At 48.4% G+C, this 19,835-nt stretch overlaps 1 protein-coding gene across 2 annotated transcripts; it reads left to right on the top strand.

Moving 5' to 3' along the window:
- Positions 1 to 609: 609 nt before the first annotated feature.
- elof1 (elongation factor 1) lies at positions 610 to 8,909 on the top strand. 2 transcript variants are annotated; one of them, XM_070866964.1, is made up of 4 exons: positions 610 to 732; positions 6,997 to 7,120; positions 7,911 to 7,981; positions 8,693 to 8,909. In XM_070866964.1, exons 2-4 carry the CDS (start codon positions 7,005 to 7,007, stop codon positions 8,755 to 8,757), a joined length of 252 nt encoding a protein of 83 aa, XP_070723065.1. In that variant the 5' UTR covers positions 610 to 732; positions 6,997 to 7,004; the 3' UTR covers positions 8,758 to 8,909. The 2 variants fall into 2 exon arrangements, with proteins under 2 accessions (XP_070723065.1, XP_070723066.1); XM_070866965.1 differs by having other exon boundaries at positions 610 to 772.
- Positions 8,910 to 19,835: the final 10,926 nt, after the last annotated feature.

Here is a 19,835-nt window from a genome sequence, read left to right as displayed (position 1 = left end):
GTCTCCGTAATCCCAATCACATCATATTTGTTAGCATCTATTTGCACAGTTAATTCATCCACTTTATTGCACAGTAAGAATTCTCTACAGAATGTATGGTCCACCACACAAACACAAAGCAACGGTGACGAGCTGTTGATGATAATTGTGTGCCATCTTTGTTTATATCAGGCATGAACCTTTAGTGTAAATTATGAAGACAATTTATTTTCTACGGGAAAAGCACTGTTGGATTAAAATGACTAGGTGATCTAATTTAAATATCCAATATGTGATGTATTATCTGTGAGAGGATGTTACAAATAACTCATTAACCTGCAATGACAGAAGATGGCCTGCTATTTGGTTGGGCTAGTAGTAAATCCAGAACTGGCTTCACTGTCTAACATCACATAAATGATGACTTAAGACAAGTGCATAACCCTTGAGTTACAGGCAGCATAGCATATTGAACTTGCAGAATTTGTCCAATATCATCCAGGGAGTGAGGCAATCTGGGCCTGACCTTCTCCAAACCCTGGATGGAATCCTGCATCCTAACTCAGTGTCGGTACTGTTGTTGTATGGCAGGTTGCACCATGTGTTATTTACTGAAGACCCTCTCTCCACAGGGAGTGAAATGCTACTGACAGATTCTCGTGAAAGCTTGACAGCTGCTTGCTGCTGATACTCAGATCTGGAGCTGACCGTTTACATCAAAAGTAACTTGGAAGGACTTGGAGAACTCTTGAGGTGTTGTATTTTGTTGTCTCTTTGGTGCAGTGCTGTACAGGTCAGTGCTGCCACTGACTCTACCTAGTTACCTTCGAGAGCTGTTTGGACAGCCTGACTCCAGCTGCTCGTCCATTGCACTAGACTTTCACCTAATTGGTGGCCTGAGTCTGGGAGGTCACATTGATGGCTGGTGTGTATTCCACTGAAAGCAATTGCCTTGTATTCACGCAGTGATGGGGAAATGCTGGACAGTGGAACCCCCACCATGTGGTACAGCAAAGTTACAGGATGAATGAGATTCATTTTCTCTAATTTGTGAGATTTGACAAGCGACCCAGGTGTCTGATGCTTAATACCATTGTGTATTTTGTCATTGGGTTTGATAAATTAAGTTAACTGAAAAACCGTCGTGCCTGTGTTCTCTGCACAGTTCTGGTCTCCTTATCTAAGCAAGGATATACTTACTTTGGAGGTGGTGCAATGAAGGTTCACTAGATTGATTCCTGGGATGATACTTCAATGCAAGGAGTATAGAGAATAAGCCAGATGAGTTGAGAGCAGAGATAGACACTTGGGAGTATGATATAGCTATAACTGAGACATGGCTGAAAGAATGGCAGGTATGGCAGCTGAACATTCCTGGTTACAGGATTTTCAGATGGGACAGAGAGAGGGTAAAAAAGGAGGGGGGGGTCACAGTATTTATGAAAGAAACAATTACAGCTGTGAGGAGGGATGATATGTTGAAAGGATCATCAAATGAGGCCATATGGGTCAAATTGAAGAACAAAAAAAGGCCGACCACACTGATGAGAGTGTACTATAGACCCCCAAGCAGTCAGAGGGGAGATGGAAGAGCAAATATGTAGGCAAATTTCTGAAGTGCAAAAACTATAGGGCAGTAATAGTAGTGGATTTTAACTATCCTAATATTAACTGGGATAAAATTAGTGTAAACGATATAGAGGGTGCAGAATTTCTAAAATGCATTCAGGAAAACTTTTTTAGCCAATATGTAGCAAGCCCAACAAGGAAGGAGCTGGACATGGTTTAGAGTATGAATCAGGGCAGGTGGGAGAGCATTTTGGTGCTAGTGATCATAATTCAGTTCGATTTAGGGTAATTATGGAAAAGGACAAAGATAAACCAGGAATAAAAGTTCTCAATTGGGGAAAGGCCAATGATGAGCTGAGATGTGATTTAGCCATAATGGACTGGAAACAGCTACTTGAAGGTAAATCAGTGTCTAAGCATTCAAGGAGGAGATAGTGAGGGTTCAAAGCAAGTATGTTCCCTCAAAGAAAAAGGATGGGACTAACATATCTATAAGAGTCCCCTGCATGTCGAGGAACATACAGTGTAGGATAAAGAAAAAGAGGGAGGCTTAAGACAGATACCGAGGGCTTAATACTGCAGAATCTCTAGAGGAATATACAAAGTGGTGAAATTAGGAAAGCAAAGAGGGCATGAAAAAATTTTTGGCAAGTAAAATCAAGGAACAGCCAAAGATGTTTTATAAATACATTAACAGCAGGAAATGGGTACTGAGGAGCAGGAAAGAGGTACTGAGGTTAAATGCTCAGCCATGATATTGAATGGTGGTGCAGGCTCGAAGGGCCGAATGGCCTGCTCCTGTACCTAATGTCTATGTTTCTGTTTCTATTAAGAGCAAGAGGATAACTAAAGAAAGAGTAGGACCTATTAGAGACCATAACGGTAATCTGTATGTGGAGGCGGAAGACATGGGTATGGCTCAGTACTGGGTCCCTTGCTTTTTGTGGTATATATCAATGATTTAGACTTGAATATAGGGGTTATGATTAAAAAGTTTGCAGATGATATTAAAATTGGCTGTGTGGTTGATAATGAAGATGAAAGCTGTAGACAGCAGGAAGATATCAATGAACTGGTCAGGTGGGCAGAACAGTGGCAAATGGAATTCAATCCAGAGAAGTGTGAGGTAATGCATTTGGGGAGGGCTAACAAAACAACAGAATACACATTAAATGATAGGTCACCTGAGAAGTGTAGAGGACCAAAGGGACTTTGGCGTGCAGGTCCACAGATCCCTGAAAAATAGAAACATAGAAAATAGGTGCAGGAGTAGGCCATTCGGCCCTTCACGTCTGCACCACCATTCAATGTGATCATGGCTGATCATGCAACTTCAGTACCCCATTCCTGCTTTCTCTCCATACCCCTTGATCCCTTTTGCCGTAAGGGCCACATCTAACTCCCTTTTGAATATATCTAACGAACTGGCATCAACAACTTTGTGTGGTAGAGAATTCCACAGGTTCACAATTCTCTGAGTGAAGAAGTTTTTCCTCATCTCAGTCCTAAATGCCTTACCCCTTATCCTTGGACTGGCCCCTGGTTCTGGGCTTCCCCAACATTGGGAACATTCTTCCTGCATCTAACTTGTCCAATCTCGTCAGAATTTTATATGATTCTATGAGATCCTCTCTCATTCTTCTAAATCCCAGTGAATATAAGCCGAGTCGATCCAGTCTTTCTTCATATGTCAGTCCTGCCATTCTGGAAATCAGTCTGGTGAACCTTCGCTGCACTCCCTCAATAACAGGAATGTCTTTCCTCAGATTAGGAAACCAAAACTGCACACAATATTCAAGGTGTGGCTTCACCAAGGCCCTGTACAAATGCAGTAAGACCTCCCTGCTCCTATACTCAAATCCTCTTGCTATGAAGGCCAACATGCCATTTGCTGCCTTCACCGCCTGCTGTACCTGCATGCCACCTTTCAATGACTGATGTACCATGACACCCAGGTCTCGTTGCACTCCCCTTTTCCTATTCTGCCGCCATTCAGATAATATTCTGCCTTCCTGTTTTTTCCACCAAAATGGATAACCTCACATTTATCTACATTATACTGCATCTGCCATGTATTTGCCTACTCACCTAACCTGTCCAAGTCACCCTGCAGCTTCTTAGCAGGCCAGGTGGTTAAGAAGGCATAGAATACAAGGCAAGAGGGGTTATGCTTGAACTGTATAAAACACTAGTTAGGCCACAGCTAGAGTACTGCATGCAATTAATGGTCACCAATTACAGGAAGGATGTGATTGCACTAGAGAGGGTACAGAGGAGATTTACGAAGATATTGCCTGGATTGGAGAATTTTAGCTATGAGGAAAGATTGAATAGACTGGGTTTGTTTTCTTTGGAGCAGAGGAGGCTGAGGGGAGACCTTATTGAGGTATATAAAATGATGAGAGGCCTAGATAGAGTGGATAGGAAGGACCTATTTCCCTTAGCAGAGGTGTCAACAACCAAGGGGCATAGGTTTAAAGTAATTGGTAAAAGGTTTAGAGGGGATTTGAAGGAGAATTTCTTCACCCAGAGCGTGGTGGGGGTCTGGAACTCACTGCCTGAAAGGGTGGTAGAGGCAGAAACCCTCACCACATTTAAAAAGTACTTGGATGTGCACTTGAAGTGCCGTAACCTGCAGGGCTACGGACCGAGAGCGGGAAAGTGGGATTAGGCTGGATAGCTCTTTGTCGGCCGGCGCGGACACGATGGGCCGAGGTGGCCTCCTTCCGTGCTGTAAATTTCTATGATTCTACGAAAAGGTTGTCTTATGAAGAGAGATTGAGTAGATTGGGCCGATACTCTGGTGTTTAGAAGAATGAGGTGTGATCTCATTGAAACATATGAGATTCCGAGGGAGATTAAGAGGGTAGATATTGAGAGATTGTTTCCCCTGGTTGAAGAGTTTCAGGATAAGGAGTCGGTCATTTAAGACTGAGATAAGGAATTTCTTCACTCGGGGTTGTGAATCTTTGGAATTCTCTGCCCCAGAGGGCTGTGGATGCTGAGTCGTTGTGTATATTCAAGGCTGAGATCGATAGATTTTTGGACTCGAGAGGAATAGAGGGATATGGGGATTGGGTGAGAAAGTGGTGTTCAGGTCGAAGATCAGCCATGATCTTATAGAATGCCGGAGCAGGCTGGAGGGGTCGTATGGCCTCCTCCTGCTCCTAATTCTTATGTTCTTATGTTCTTATGTGAACGTAAATCCCTAAGAGTTCTGGTGACCCGAGTGTTGGCATTTATATTGGCTGTGGATGCAGCCTCCAACTTGGGCTGGGGTGTGAGCCTGTCAGAATTAGATTGGCTGCCTGTTCTGCACCGTGCCTGAGTTTCCTTCCCGTGGCTCTGCTTTATTCCGTGATAAACAGGGCCTCTGAGTTTGCGGCGGCTCCAAGATGACACAACTGATATTGAAAGTTGAGAATAAAGTCAAGGTCCTTTGACAGATCTAGTATTGCAGGGCACTCCTGATGACTGACCATCCAGCCTGGCCCATTAATGTCACTGGGGGCCAGGATTCTTTCTACTCAACTCCAGATAATTTTGAACGCAAATGTTCTGACAACGGGTTGGTCCTAGTTTGAGCAATGGGAAGCTCACTACTGTTCTGTGCTGCTAATCTGTACATTTCAGCTGATTAAATTCCAGCAGTACCCATGTGGGGAAGCCTTGAGCTTTGTTTCTTGTTACCCTGTGCCTGAGCTCTATTTGATGGCTTGTACCTAAGGGGAGAGTGTGCGGTATATCAGCTTCACAGAAAGTGTACCAATGTGGGCAGTTTGGAAACTGTGTGGTCAGATAGCAGACTGGCATTAAAAATGGTCCTATAGCAGAGGTGTGATGTGGGGCGAGCCAGACACTCGTCTATTTATTATCCTCATCTACATAGAAATGACAGCGCGGAGGTGGGCCATTACCCTTCACCTGAGGAGTAGTCCTAATCCCTTGTGTCTGTTCTGTTACCATATCCCTTTATTCCCCATTCCTTCAACCACCAATCCAACTTCAGTAAATAGTGAGTTAATGGGAGGTACAGACTAGGGGCTAGGATGAAGCTCTTCCAGCCCATTTGATCTAATCTCTCTGAAGAGACAGAGATTGCAAGTGACATTTCTCAGTACCCTCTGTAAACTTGAGCTTACCCAAAACTCTGCTGCCCACATCCTAACTCGCACCAAAACCCATTCACCCATCACCCCTGTGCTCACAGACCTATATTGGCTCCCAGTCTGGCAGCGCCTGGATTTAAAAATTCTCAACCAGATTTTCAAATCCCACCATGGTTTCACCCCTCCCTATGTCTGTAATCTCCTCCAGCCCTACAACCCTCTGAAATCTCTGCGCTCCTCCAATTCTGACCTCTTGCGCATCCTGATTTTTATCGCTCTGCCATTGGTAGCCGTGTCTTCAGCAGCCAAGGCTCTTAACTCTGCAACTCCCTCCCTAAACCTCTTCGCCTCTCCTCCTTTAAGATGTTCCTTAGAAGCGACCTCTTTGACCCAGCTTTTGATCACCTACCCTAATATCTCCTTATGTGGCACGGTGTCAAATTTTTTTGATCGCTTTGGAACGTTTTACTATATTAAAGGAGCTATATAAATACAAGTTGTTGTTGTAGTTGTATACTAATGGAGTGCATCACATGCTTGCCTGTGATTCCCCTCTCTTCAAAAGGGGGACAGAACATCTACTCCTTCAGATGGCGACTCTGGCTCTAAACTAATAGCTGTTTTAAGAAAAACAATCTTCTCATTTAACATCTTTAATATCCATCTGAACAGGCCTGCAAGAACTTGGTTTAACATCTTATCCAAAGATTAGCACCTCTGACAAAGCAGTTCTCCCTGACTTCTGTACTGGATTCTCAGCCTAGATTAAGAATTCAAAGTTTGAATTGGGTCTTGAGTCCACAACCTTCTGCTGCACGCAAGAATGTTACAGGCCAAGCTGACATGAACTGTTCAACATTTCCATTCACGCTGGCTAAAACCAAACAGTCTTCATAACTTGCAGTGTGAGATATTATTAATTTATGGTGAAATGCAACAGTTCCATGGGAGTTGGAACCTAATCCAACACTAATGGCTGCAGTTCATAGAAACATAGAAAATAGGTGCAGTAGTAGGCCATTCGGCCCTTTGAGCCATTCAATGAGTTCATGGCTGAACATGCAACTTCAGTACTTCCTTCCTGCTTTCTCGCCATACCCCTTGATCCCCCGAGTAGTAAGGACTTCATCTAACTCCCTTTTGAATATATTTAGTGAATTGGCCTCAACTACTTTCTGTGGTAGAGAATTCCACAGGTTCACCACTCTCTGGGTGAAGAAGTTTCTCCTCATCTCGGTCCTAAAGGGACATGCAAGGCATGGCAGCTTTCTTCTTTACAAAGTATGATTACAAGATTAAGCGATATTTGAAGTATTTTCCCACTCGCCTGTATTTACAGAAGTTCCAATGGGGCGCAGGAAATCGAAGAGAAAGCCTCCCACCAAGAAGAAAGTGCTTGGAACTCTTGAAACACAGTTCACCTGTCCATTCTGTAACCACGAAAAGTCGTGTGATGTTAAGATGTAAGTGTGTGACGCTCCATCAGCATGTTTGTTAGCGTTTCAGGCTCGGCGGGGTGCCAGTCTGCAGGTGTGCCTGGTCAGTGCAATTGGAAGTCACATGTAACTGTTGGATTTGGTGCATTCAGCAGTATTGTTTCTTCTTTAAAGTATTGGGGTATTAACATTAGATAATTTCTTGGGTTCAGTGTTACTGGCCAGTCGAGTAAGCGAACCTGCCATTCCCTATGAGCTGGAGTGTATATTTTTGTGCTGAATAGCTGGGTAAATGATAGCGAGACTCCAATTACACGACTGGAGTGTATCACACTGATTCCCCATTGTTCTACATACTAAAAAATATAATTCAATATCCTTTGAAGTTATAGTGAAACAAAAGGCTACATTTCCCTTATTTAAGTATTAAATGTCCAGTCAAACTTTGAAAATGGTATATGATGTTTGCTGGGGCCATTTAACCCAATTCACAAATTGCACCTTCTAAAACCTGGTGCAGCTGGTCTGTCTGGTCTCGGAGCTCGTTCTTTTTTTGTAAGGAATACTTGGTGTGCTTGAGATTTTTCTGTTTCTTCCAAAGATTACAAGCTAAAACTTCGACACAGACAAAAATCAATGTTTTGTCAGTGTTTTTACAAATAGTAGCAATGTTGTGGGTGTCATAGCCCTGGAATGGGAGGGATGGAGGGACTGATTGGAATCATGTTTCTAGTTTCTGAAAGGATAGTGTGTAGTTTCATGTTAAGTTCGAGTTTTTAATGTTTTCCTCTTCCTCCCCCCCCCCCCCCCTTTCCAGGGACCGCGCACGGAATACGGGGATCATATCCTGCACCGTGTGTTTAGAAGAATTCCAAACGCCAATAACATGTATCCTTCATTTAAAAACAAAATAAGGTGATTGGAGAAATTCTGTCACTGTTTGATTGCATGCACATTCAATCTGACCTACTTTGGCCCCCGCTCTGGCAATGTCTCAATTTTAAAATTCTCATCCTTGTTTTCGAATCCCTCCATGGCCTCGCCTCTCCTTATCTCTGTAATCTCTTCCAGCCCTACAACCCTCCGAGATATCTGTACTCCTCTAATTCTGAGCATCCCCGATTTTAATCGCTCCACCATTGGCAGCCATGCCTTCAACTGCCACGTCAAAAGCTCTGGAATTCTCTCCCATAACCCCCTCTGCCTCTCTGCCTCTCTACCTCTCTTTCCTCCTTTAAGATGATCCTTAAGACCTGCCTCCCATCTGCCTTAATATCTCCTTGTGGCTCTGTGTCAGATTTTGTTTGATAATGCTCCTGGGACGTTTTACTACGTTAAAGGCGTTATATAAAATACAAGTTGGTTCTTTTGGGGGACTGATAGTGCTATTGACTCTCGCTGGGAAGGTTGGTGAGAGAGAACGTAGGGATATTTGGGGTTACTTCCTTTTCAAGGAGGTGGCGACAAGTGCACATACTACTTGCTATCTCTCTCTCTCCCCCTGGGGCAGTGCACTTACTGTGTGTTACCCGGATGATGTTTGACTTTATTGGTGTTCATTTAATTGCTTCTGGCTTTTCTTTAACTGTTGCTACTCAGACCTGTCGGAGCCAGTGGATGTTTACAGCGATTGGATTGATGCCTGTGAAGCAGCAAACCAGTAGTTCCGGTTCCAGTCGCTTACATTTATACATCAAGGTGTTTTTCAGGTTTCTTTTTTGCTGACTGTAAATAATTTGAGTTCATGGGGAGTCTTCTGTAATCCTTAGGACTGTTTTCGGGCTGTGTTATTAAAAGGTTAGAATCCTTCCATTTACCATGTGTACTTTTACTTTTTAATGTTGTAGCTTCTTCCTTTCAGCAGAAGGGAGTGCATTACCCAGTCACCAATCAGTCTGCATATCAGTATGTTTATTTGTATCTCTTTTTTTTAAATCGAGAAGCCCAATCACAGGGCTGAGACGCCTCGCGCAGGTCACCGCCAAGTGTGGCAGATAATACTAAGATTAAGTCCTGGAGATTGTATGAGGAAGGGAAGACTCTGGTAGCTAAGAAATTATCACTGTTTTCAGGTCCTGGGAAAGAATGTTGAAGTAGGAGATGGTGCTATGAGCCTTGATTTAGACACAGTGAGTATGTAGGCTGGAAGAGAAGAACATTGATAGTGATATTGATAAAAGGAACGGGTGAAACATAGAAAATAGGTGCAGGAGTAGGCCATTCGGCTTTTCGAGCCATTCAATATGGCTGATCATTCACCTCATTACTCCATTCCTACTTTCTCTCCATACCCCTTGATCCCTTTAGCCATAAGGGCCACATCTAACTCCCTTTTGAATATATCTAACGAACTGGCCTCAACAACTTTCTGTGGTAGAGAATTCCACAGGTTCACAATTCCTCATCTTGGTCCTAAATGGCTTACCCCTTATCCTTGGACTGTGACCCCTGGTTCTGGACTTTCCCAACACCGGGAACATTCTTCTTGCATCTAACCTGTCCAATCCTGTCAGAATTTTATATGTTTCTATGAGATCCCCTCTCATTCTTCTAAATTCCAGTGAATATAAGCCTAGTCGATCCAGTCTTTCGTCATATGTCAGTCCTGCCATCCCGGGAATCAGTCTGGTGAACCTTCGCTGCACTCCCTCAATAGCAAGAATGTCCTTCCTCAGATTAGGAAACCAAAACTGTACACAATATTCAAGGTGTGGCCTCACCAAGGCCCTGTACAACTGCAGTCAAACCTCCCTGCTCCTATACTCAATTCCTCTCGCTATGAAGGCCAACATACCATTTGCCTTCTTCACCTCCTGCTGTACCTGCATGCCAACTTTCAATGACTGATGTACCATGACACCCAGGTCTCGTTGCACCTCCCCTTTTCCTAATCTGTCACCATTCAGATAATATTCTGCCTTCCTGTTTTTGCCACCAAAGTGGATAACCTCACATTTATCTACATTATACTGCATCTGCCATGCATTTTCCCACTCACCTAACCTGTCCAAGTCACCCTGCAGCCTCTTAGCATCCTCCTCGCAGCTCACACCGCCACCCAGCTTAGTGTCGTCTGCAAACTTGGAGATATTACATTCAATTCCTTCATCTAAATCATTGATGTATATTGTAAATAGCTGGGGTCCCAGCACTGAACCTTGCAGTCATCATCATCATCATCATCGGCGGTCCCTCATAGCGAGGATGACTTGCTTCCACGCCAAAAAGGGATGAGTTCACAGGTGGTTCAATGAAGGACCTAATACTCCAGGTCCCGAACTACATGTTGAAGGGTGGAAGATGCCTGTGTGTGGATTTTTTTAACATGTGGTGGCTGTTGCACACCAGCCACCACACGAGCTTGACATAGCTAGGTCTTTATCCAGTGGCAAGGGTTACCCAAGATGACTGGAGACCAGCTCTGCTGCACGGACTTAATGCACACACATACCGCAGTGTGGGCTAGCCACACTGGAGTTATATTTTACTCCCGTTCTGCTTGCTGCTGATGCTTTGCACAAAAACTGGTCCAAGACACAGACTTGTGGAAAGGCAGTGAGAGGTTAATACTCAAGTAATTAAAAACAGCCATTCTAGGAATGAATATTGATGGACATGTGACAAACACTAGTAGTGAGCTATTTACAAAGTGTGACAACAGTATTGGAGACGCCACCCTAAATGGAAAACTATAATAATTAGTATTGAACAGAATTTACAGAAGCAGTACATCGATACCCACCTGGCCACTTGCAGGTTCAGTATTGGCATCCGCACAGCAGGAGGACTACACAGCCAGTCAGCGAGCAGGCATTCCTTTCCATTGGGGAATGTTTTCTGTGTCAGCATTGGTACCTTGCAGTAACCCACGAGTCATTGTCAGCCATTCTGAAAAGGACCCGTTTATCCCGACTCTCTGCTTCCTGTCTGCCAACCAGTTCTCTATCCACGTCAATACATTACCCACAATACCCTGTGCTTTAATTTTGCACACCAATCTCTTGCGTGGGACCTTGTCGAAAGCCTTCTGAAAGTCCAAATACACCCCATCCACTGGTTCTCCCTTGACCACTCTACTAGTTACATCCTCAAAAAATTCTAGAAGATTTGTCAAGCATGATTTCCCTTTCATAAATCCATGCTGACTTGGACCGATCCTGTCACTGCTTTCCAAATGCGCTGCTATTACATCTTTAATAATTGATTCCAACATTTTCCCCACTACTGATGTCAGGCTAACCGGTTTATAATTATCTGTTTTCTCTCCCTCCTTTTTTAAAAAGTGGGGTTAGATTAGCTACCCTCCAGTCCATAGGAACTGATCCAGAGTTTATAGACTGTTGGAAAATGACCACTAATGCATTCACTATTTCTAGGGCCACTTCCTTAAGTACTCTGGGATGCAGACTATCAGGCCCTGGGGATTTATCGGCCTTTAATCCCATCAATTTCCCTAACACAATTTCCTGACTAATAAGGATTTCCTTCAGTTCCTCCTTCTCACTAGACCCTCGGTCCCCTAGTATTTCCGGAAGGTTATTTGTGTCTTCCTTCGTGAAAACAGAACCAAAGTATAGTTCAATTGGTCAGCCATTTCTTTGTTCCCATTATAAATTCACCTGATTCTGATTGCAAGGGACCTACGTTGGTCTTCACTAATCTTTTTCTCTTCACATATCTATTGAAGCTTTTGCAGTCAGTTTTTATGTTCCTTGCAAGCTTACTCTCATACTCTTATTTTCCCCCTCCTAATTAAACCCTTTGTCCTCCTCTGCTGAATTCTAAATTTCTCCCAGTCCTCAGGTTTGCTGCTTTTTCTGGCCAATTTATATGCCTCTTCCTTGGATTTAACAGTGACGCACCAAGTGTACACCGGGAGATGATGCACTGTGTGTACACATTGAGAGATGGGCACTGATGCACTGTGTACACTGGGAGATGGGCACTGACGCACCCCGTGTACACATTGGGAGATGGACATTGACACCACATGTACACAACAGGAGATGGGCATTGACACACCATGTGTATACTGCGCGATGATGCACCATGTGTACACACCGGGAGATGGGCACTGACGCACCGTGTACACACATCGGGAGATGAGCACTGACGCACCGTGTGTACAGCGGGAGATGGGCACTGACGCGCCATGTGTACACCGGGAGATGGGCACCGATGCACCATGTACACCGGGAGATGGGCACTGACGCACCGTGTGTACACCGGGAGATGGGCACTGACGCACCGTGTGTACACCGGGAGATGGGCACTGACGTACCGTGTACACACACCGGGAGATGAGCACTGACGCACCGTGTGTACACCGGGAGATGAGCACTGACGCACCGTGTGTACACCGGGAGATGGGCACTGACGCGCCATGTGTACACCGGGAGATGGGCACTGACGCACCGTGTGTACACCAGGAGATGGGCACCGATGCACCATGTACACCGGGAGATGGGCACTGACGCACCGTGTGTACACCGGGAGATGGGCACTGATGTACCGTGTGTACACATTGGGAGATGGGCACTGACGTACCGTGTGTACACACCGGGAGATGGGCACTGATGCACTGTGTACACCGGGAGATAGGCATTGACACCACATGTGTACACACCAGGTGATGGGCACTGAAGCACTGTGTACACACTGGGAGATGGGCACTGAAGTACCGTGTGTACACACCAGGAGATGGGCACTGACGTACCGTGTGTACACACCGGGAGATGGGCACTGATGCACTGTGTACACATCGGGAGATGGACATTGACACCACATGTACACAACAGGAGATGGGCATTGACACACCATGTGTATACTGCGCAATGATGCACCATGTGTACACACCGGGAGATGGGCACTGACGCACCATGTGTACACACCGGGAGGTGGGCACTGACGCACCATGTGTACACACCGGGAGATGGGCACTGATGCACCATGTGTACACACCGGGAGATGGGCACTGACGTACCGTGTGTACACACTGGGAGATGGGCACTCAAGCACCATGTGTACACCAGGAGATGGGCACTGATGCACCATGTGTATACTGGGAGATGGGCACTGATGCACGAGTGTACAACGGGAGGACTGCAGGTGGTGAGCACTGACGCACCATTTTGTGCTTGCCATCTCTGAATACCAGGTGCACGCCCTCTTGTGCGTGTATACTGCCAAGTTCATTCAGCTCCTGAGCTATTTGTATTGCGGACTTTGAGTTATGGATAACCCTTGGAGTGGCTGAAAGATGAGATGTTGCAGTTTCTATTCTGTCTGGTCTGTTGATGCTGCGATAGGGTGATTTATGTATTCGATATCTCAAGCACAATTATTGCACTTGGTTCACACTTTGTCCACACCATGAAAATGCATTCACTCAAAGCCTCACATGGAGGATAGAATTACATAGAATATACAGCACACAAACAGGCCACTCGGCCCAACCAGTCCATGCTCCACTCGAGCCTCCTCCCATCTTTCCTCATCTAAATCTATCAGCATAACCCTCTATTATCTACTCCCTCATGTGATTATCTAGCCCTTTAAATGCATCGATACTATTCGCATCAACCACTCCTTATGGGAGCGAGTTCCACATTCTCACCGCTCTCTGGGTAAAGAAGTTTCTTCTGAATTCCCTATTGGATTTCTTGGTGACTATCTTATATCGATGGCCTCTAGTTGTGCTCTTCCCCACAAGCAGAAACATTCTGTGTCTACTCTATCAAAACCTGTCAGAATTTTAAAGATCTCTCTTAGGTCAGCCTTCAGCCTTCTCGTTTCAAGAGAAAAGAAACCCAGCCTGTTCATCCTTTCCTGATTGGTATAACCTTGCAGTTCTGGTATCCTTGTAAATCTTCCCAGTTCCCTCTCCAGTGCCTCTATATCCTTTTTATAATATGGCGCCCAGAACTGCACACCGTACTCCAAGTGTGGTCTAACTAAGGTTTGATACAGGTTTACCATAACTTCCCTACTTTTCAATTCTATCCCTCTAGAAGTGAAGCCCAGTGCCTGGCTTGCTTTTTATGACATTAACTTCCATTGCTACTTGTAATGATTAGTGAATGTGCACCCCCAGATCCTTTTGCTCCTCTACACCATTTAGACTTTTATTTTCCAAGGATTATGTGGCCTCCTTATCTAGCTTACCAAAATGTAATACCTCATGCTTATCTATGTTGAAAATCATTTGCCAAATTATATGCCCCTTTGGCTCGGTAATTAATGTTTTCTTGTAATTTGTTGCAGTGCTCAGTATTGATACTGGCTGGTGTGCCACGTGTTCAGTGTTGTACCAGGACCTGATGCCAGGTTGCCTCTGTATCCATGTACAGCATACACTGCATTGCTGCTAGAGCATTCCTCTAATCCTCTTGTACAGGTACTGTGTAGAAAGGCTTTAAATTTATTGCTTCAGTGGCCCCTGCAGCCAAGTGCTCCTCACTTTGCAACTAATCCTTCTCGTTCACTTTGCCGTGATTTCCATCCACGATTTGCATTTGTTGCTTCATCTTGCACATCCTTTTACAGCCTTTGCAATCAACACCCTTCACATTCTGCACCCTGCCCCCCAGTCTGTGTCCCCCCCCCCAGTCTATGTCCCCCCCCCCCAGTCTGTGTCACCCCCTCCCCCCCAGTCCGTGTCTCCGCCAACCCCCATTCCGTGTCTCCCCCATCCCAGTCCGTGTCTCCCCCATCCCAGTCCGTGTCTCCCCCATCCCAGTCCGTGTCTCCCCCATCCCAGTCCGTGTCTCCCCCATCCCAGTCCGTGTCTCCCCCATCCCAGTCCGTGTCTCCGCCAACCCCAGTCCGTGTCTCCGCCCCCCCAGTCCGTGTCTCCGCCCCCCCAGTCCGTGTCTCCGCCCCCCCAGTCCGTGTCTCCGCCCCCCCAGTCCGTGTCTCCGCCCCCCCAGTCCGTGTCTCCGCCCCCCCAGTCCGTGTCTCCGCCCCCCCCAGTCCGTGTCTCCGCCCCCCAGTCCGTGTCTCCGCCCCCCCAGTCCGTGTCTCCGCCCCCCCAGTCCGTGTCTCCGCCCCCCCAGTCCGTGTCTCCGCCCCCCCAGTCCGTGTCTCCGCCCCCCCAGTCCGTGTCTCCGCCCCCCCAGTCCGTGTCTCCGCCCCCCCAGTCCGTGTCTCCGCCCCCCCAGTCCGTGTCTCCGCCCCCCCAGTCCGTGTCTCCGCCCCCCCAGTCCGTGTCTCCGCCCCCCCAGTCCGTGTCTCCGCCCCCCCAGTCCGTGTCTCCGCCCCCCCAGTCCGTGTCTCCGCCCCCCCAGTCCGTGTCTCCGCCCCCCCAGTCCGTGTCTCCGCCCCCCCAGTCCGAGTCTCCGCCCCCCCAGTCCGAGTCTCCGCCCCCCCAGTCCGTGTCTCCGCCCCCCCAGTCCGTGTCTCCGCCCCCCCAGTCCGTGTCTCCGCCCCCCCAGTCCGTGTCTCCGCCCCCCCAGTCCGTGTCTCCGCCCCCCCAGTCCGTGTCTCCGCCCCCCCAGTCCGTGTCTCCGCCCCCCCAGTCCGTGTCTCCGCCCCCCCAGTCCGTGTCTCCGCCCCCCCAGTCCGTGTCTCCGCCCCCCCAGTCCGTGTCTCCGCCCCCCCAGTCCGTGTCTCCGCCCCCCCAGTCCGTGTCTCCGCCCCCCCAGTCCGTGTCTCCGCCCCCCCAGTCCGTGTCTCCGCCCCCCCCAGTCCGTGTCTCCGCCCCCCCAGTCCGTGTCTCCGCCCCCCCAGTCCGTGTCTCCGCCCCCCCAGTCCGTGTCTCCGCCCCCCCAGTCCGTGTCTCCGCCCCCCCCAGTCCGTGTCTCCGCCCCCCCAGTCCGTGTCTCCGCCCCCCCAGTCCGTGTCTCCGCCCCCCCAGTCCGTGTCTCCGCCCCCCCAGTCCGTGTCTCCGCCCACCCCAGCCTGTGTTTCCCCCCCCAGTCTGTGTCTCCGCCCACCCCAGTCTGTCTCCCACCCACCCCCCCCGTCACTGACTCCGCCCTCCCAGTCTGTGTCTCCTCCCCCCCCAGTCTGTGTCTTCTCCCCCCCCAGTCTGTGTCTCCCCCCCAGTCTGTCTCTTCTCTCCCCCTCCCCCCCACAGTCTGTGTCCCCCCCCGTCTGTGTCTCTGCCCCCGCCACCTCGCCCAATGTGGGAAACTCAGCTGATGCTGATGTATGCACAGCTGGAGTGCTCTGTTGGGTCTGAAGTTGGGAGGGCACTAAATCACTTGCAAAGCTTGCAGCGGTGGAGCACGGCGTGCTGCTGTGTGCACAGTATTATTTTAATGACTCTTCACTTGACCAGAGTGAATGTACTCCAGGCTGGCCTCCCAAGTTCTACTGTACGTAAACTTGAGGTCATCCAAAACTCTGCTGCCCGTGTTCTAACTCGCACCAAGCCCTGTTCGTTCACACATTACCCCTGTCCTCGCTGACCTATAGTGGCTCCTGGTTAAGCAACGCCTCGATTTTAAAATTATCCTCCTTGTTTGTAACTCCCTCTATGGCCTTGTCCCTCCCTATCTCTGTAACCTCCTCCAGCCCTACAACACTTCGAGATATCTGCGCTCCTCTAATTCTGGCCACTGGAGCATCCCCAATTTTATCGCTCCACCATTGGTTGCCTGGGCCCTAAGCTCTGGAATTCCCTCCTTAAACCTCTCTACCTTGCTTTCGTCCTTTAAGACACTTCTCAAAATCTACCTAAATTACAACAGTGATTGTACTTTAAAAAGTACTTCATTGGCTGTAAAGCGCTTTGGGACGACTGGTAGTGAAAGGCGCTTTCTAAATGCAAGTCTTTTTTCTTTACCTTTGTGATCATCAGCCTTATTAACTCTTTACGTGGCTCGCTGTCACATTTGCTTTGCTAACGCCCCTGTGAAGTGCCTTGGGAGGGTTTATTCCGTTAAAGGTGCTGTATAAATGCAAGTTGATGTTTTGCAGGAATTAGAATTTTACTTGCACTAGTCTCCTGCAGTGGAGTCAGGCTGCCTGGGAATGGCCCAACATGCTACAGTTAATATTGGTTGGAGAAATTAGGTTAGTGGGAAATTGGGATGGTATTTGGGAATCAAGACTGGTTTTGAGGCAGCTGATGTAAGGAAATAGGTGGGAGTTCAGATCAGATCATTAAAAAGGGGAGTAGTTGGAAATGAATGAAAGTTAAAGGGGAGAAAGGATTGAACCCCCAAAGATAACTGGAGGTGAGGGAGGCCATTCGACCATCTAGTGTATCCTTTCACAGAAACCTTTAATCTCTGACTCCACTCCCCTCGCCCTCGGTCACAGGAAAACATTTCACCTTGAGCCAATGTTCATTGTGCGGCAGACTAAACCATGGTTAGGTATTGGACGACACTCTTGTGATGTGGGTGCGGATTGAGAGTGCTGGTGCGCTGACTCAGCAGGAACCGTGTCAGCAGTTAAACCATTCAATAACTCGGCAGCTTGATTTGCCAGTTTTATTAATTAAAGTTCAGCGGCATCATATGCTCTGCAGTAGGACAGCAATACACAATTCACATTAAATTAAACTCATTGCAGTGAGAGGCCCTTTAATTAGCTACAGGGGATAGAGTTTAACACCAGTTATTGAACAGTTAACAATCGCCTACCCAAAACACAGCTCATCAGGAAAAGAATTAATACCGTTTGCAGATTTTCAGATGTAATTTTGACGAAAATGTCAGTGTAATTGCTGCAGTCGCTACAGTGACCTTTTGCACTGCCCAATTTCTGCAGCGGCTTTACCTATTGCAGCCTTGGGTGTTAAACTGGAGAACTGACGCAAAGACACTGGTGGGCCTGTGCAGGGACACTGGGCACAGCTGAAGCCTGGCCAGAGAGGGCCTGATGTGACTAGTTTCTAGCTGATTGAGCTCAGTTACGGGAGACTTGCCTGACGGCTGAGGCCCAGGTTGCCTGCAGTTTTGTACCTTTACAATGGACCAGACAAAGACAAATGGCAAAATATTAGTCTGTGTCATAATCCTGGTGCTGACCTTGTCACAGCTTTATTGAATAATAAATATTACCGTCTGTTTATCTGATTTTGAAAACGCTACACGTTTTGTTGGAAGTGGTGTTTCTGAATAATCAGCAATGAGCTGGGTGACGAGAAGCACTGAGGCCTGGTGTGACCCTGTTCTTGCAGAGTTTGAGTCCAATTGTCTGCCTGCAACTGGGGATTGTTGAGTTTGAAAAGGTGAGTGTTGCTGTGAGCAGGGATTCTCGGTCACTACGCAGCTGCTGGTTATAAAGTTTACACACACTTCACAAAAAACACTTCTAAATCTAGAAACTAACCTAACTGTTGCTAAAGCATGTCCACCATCACATGCTTTCCTCTGTCGCCGTTTCTGTACTCGTGCTAAGTTGGAGGTTAAGCTGGTTGCACTCTTTGTGATGGCTCTGTCTCCAATACTCACTTCACAGCATAGACTTTACAGTAATGGAAACTTTGGGATCAACTTTCAAAATGCCCCCAGTGACACTGCAGGTTACACAGATCCATCTTGTTCAGTGCTTGTATCTTTAGATTCGACAGTGACCATCAGTGTTAAACTGACAGCAAAGCATTGTGGGAATGGATGGTGGGTCAGGGCAGTGTGTCTCAGGGTGTGATGAGGTCGGTCGGAGAGTGGGTTCCAATGGCAGACAATTCGTGCATTGAATAAAGATTTAGTTCTACGAGTTGATTTACTGTACGATTTGTAAACAATAAGCTGGTGCTGGAATGTTGGAGGACTGGGGCGGGGGGGCGGGTGAGAGAGGGAGGACTGGGGGGGAGGAGGAAGAGGGAGGACTGGGGGAGCGGTGGGGGAGGGGAAGAGGGAGGACTGTGGGGGAGTGGGAGAGGGAGGACTGTGGGGGGGGGGATAGAGGGAGGAAGGGGAGGAGGAGAGAGAGAGGGAGGGGGAGAGAGAGGGAGCAACTGGGGGGGTAGAGAGAAAGGGAGGACTGGGGGGGTGGGAGAGACTGGGAGGGTGGGAGAGACAGGGAGGAACTGGGGGGGTGGGAGAGAGAGGGAGGAACTGAGGGGGGGTGGAGAGAGAGGGAGGACTGGGGGGAGGGGGAGAGAGAGGGAAGACTGGGGGTAGAGAGAGGGAGGACTGGGGGAGGGGGGGGAGAGAGAGAGGGAGGACCTGGGGGGGGGGGGTGGGAGGAGAGAGAGAGAGGGGGGAGAGGGGGACGGGGGGGGGGGAGAGGGAGGAGAGGGGTGGAGAGGGAGGAGAGAGGGAGGAGTGGGAGAGAAAGAGGGGGGGGGGGTGGGAGAGAGAGAGGGAGGACTGGGGGGAGAGGGAGGACTGGGGAAGGGGGGAGAGAGAGAGGGAGGACTGGGGGGGGAGAGGGAGGACTGGAGGGTGGGGTGGGAGAGAGAGAGCGGAGGACTGAGGGAGGAGAGAGAGAGGACTGGGGGGGGAAGAGGGAGGAGAGGACTGAGGGGGGGGAGAGGGAGGACTGGGGGGGAGAGGGAGGACTGGGGGGAGAGGGGAGGAGGGGGGGAGAGGGAGGACTGGGGGAGGGGGGAAGGGAGAGGGAGGACTGGGGGAGGGGGGGAGGGGGAGGGGGAGAGAGAGGGAGGACTGGGGGGTGGGGTGGGAGAGAGAGAGCGGAGGACTGAGGGAGGAGAGAGAGAGGACTGGGGGGGGGGGGAAGAGGGAGGAGAGGACTGAGTGGCGGAGAGGGAGGACTGAGGGGGGAGAGGGAGGACTGGCGGGGGGAGAGGGAGGACTGGGGGAGGGGGGGGGGGGAGAGGGAGGAC

Source organism: Pristiophorus japonicus, chromosome 24 (genome assembly GCF_044704955.1).
Source record: "Pristiophorus japonicus isolate sPriJap1 chromosome 24, sPriJap1.hap1, whole genome shotgun sequence".
NCBI lineage: Eukaryota > Metazoa > Chordata > Chondrichthyes > Pristiophoridae > Pristiophorus > Pristiophorus japonicus.
This window is presented reverse-complemented; position numbering and strand designations above follow the sequence as displayed.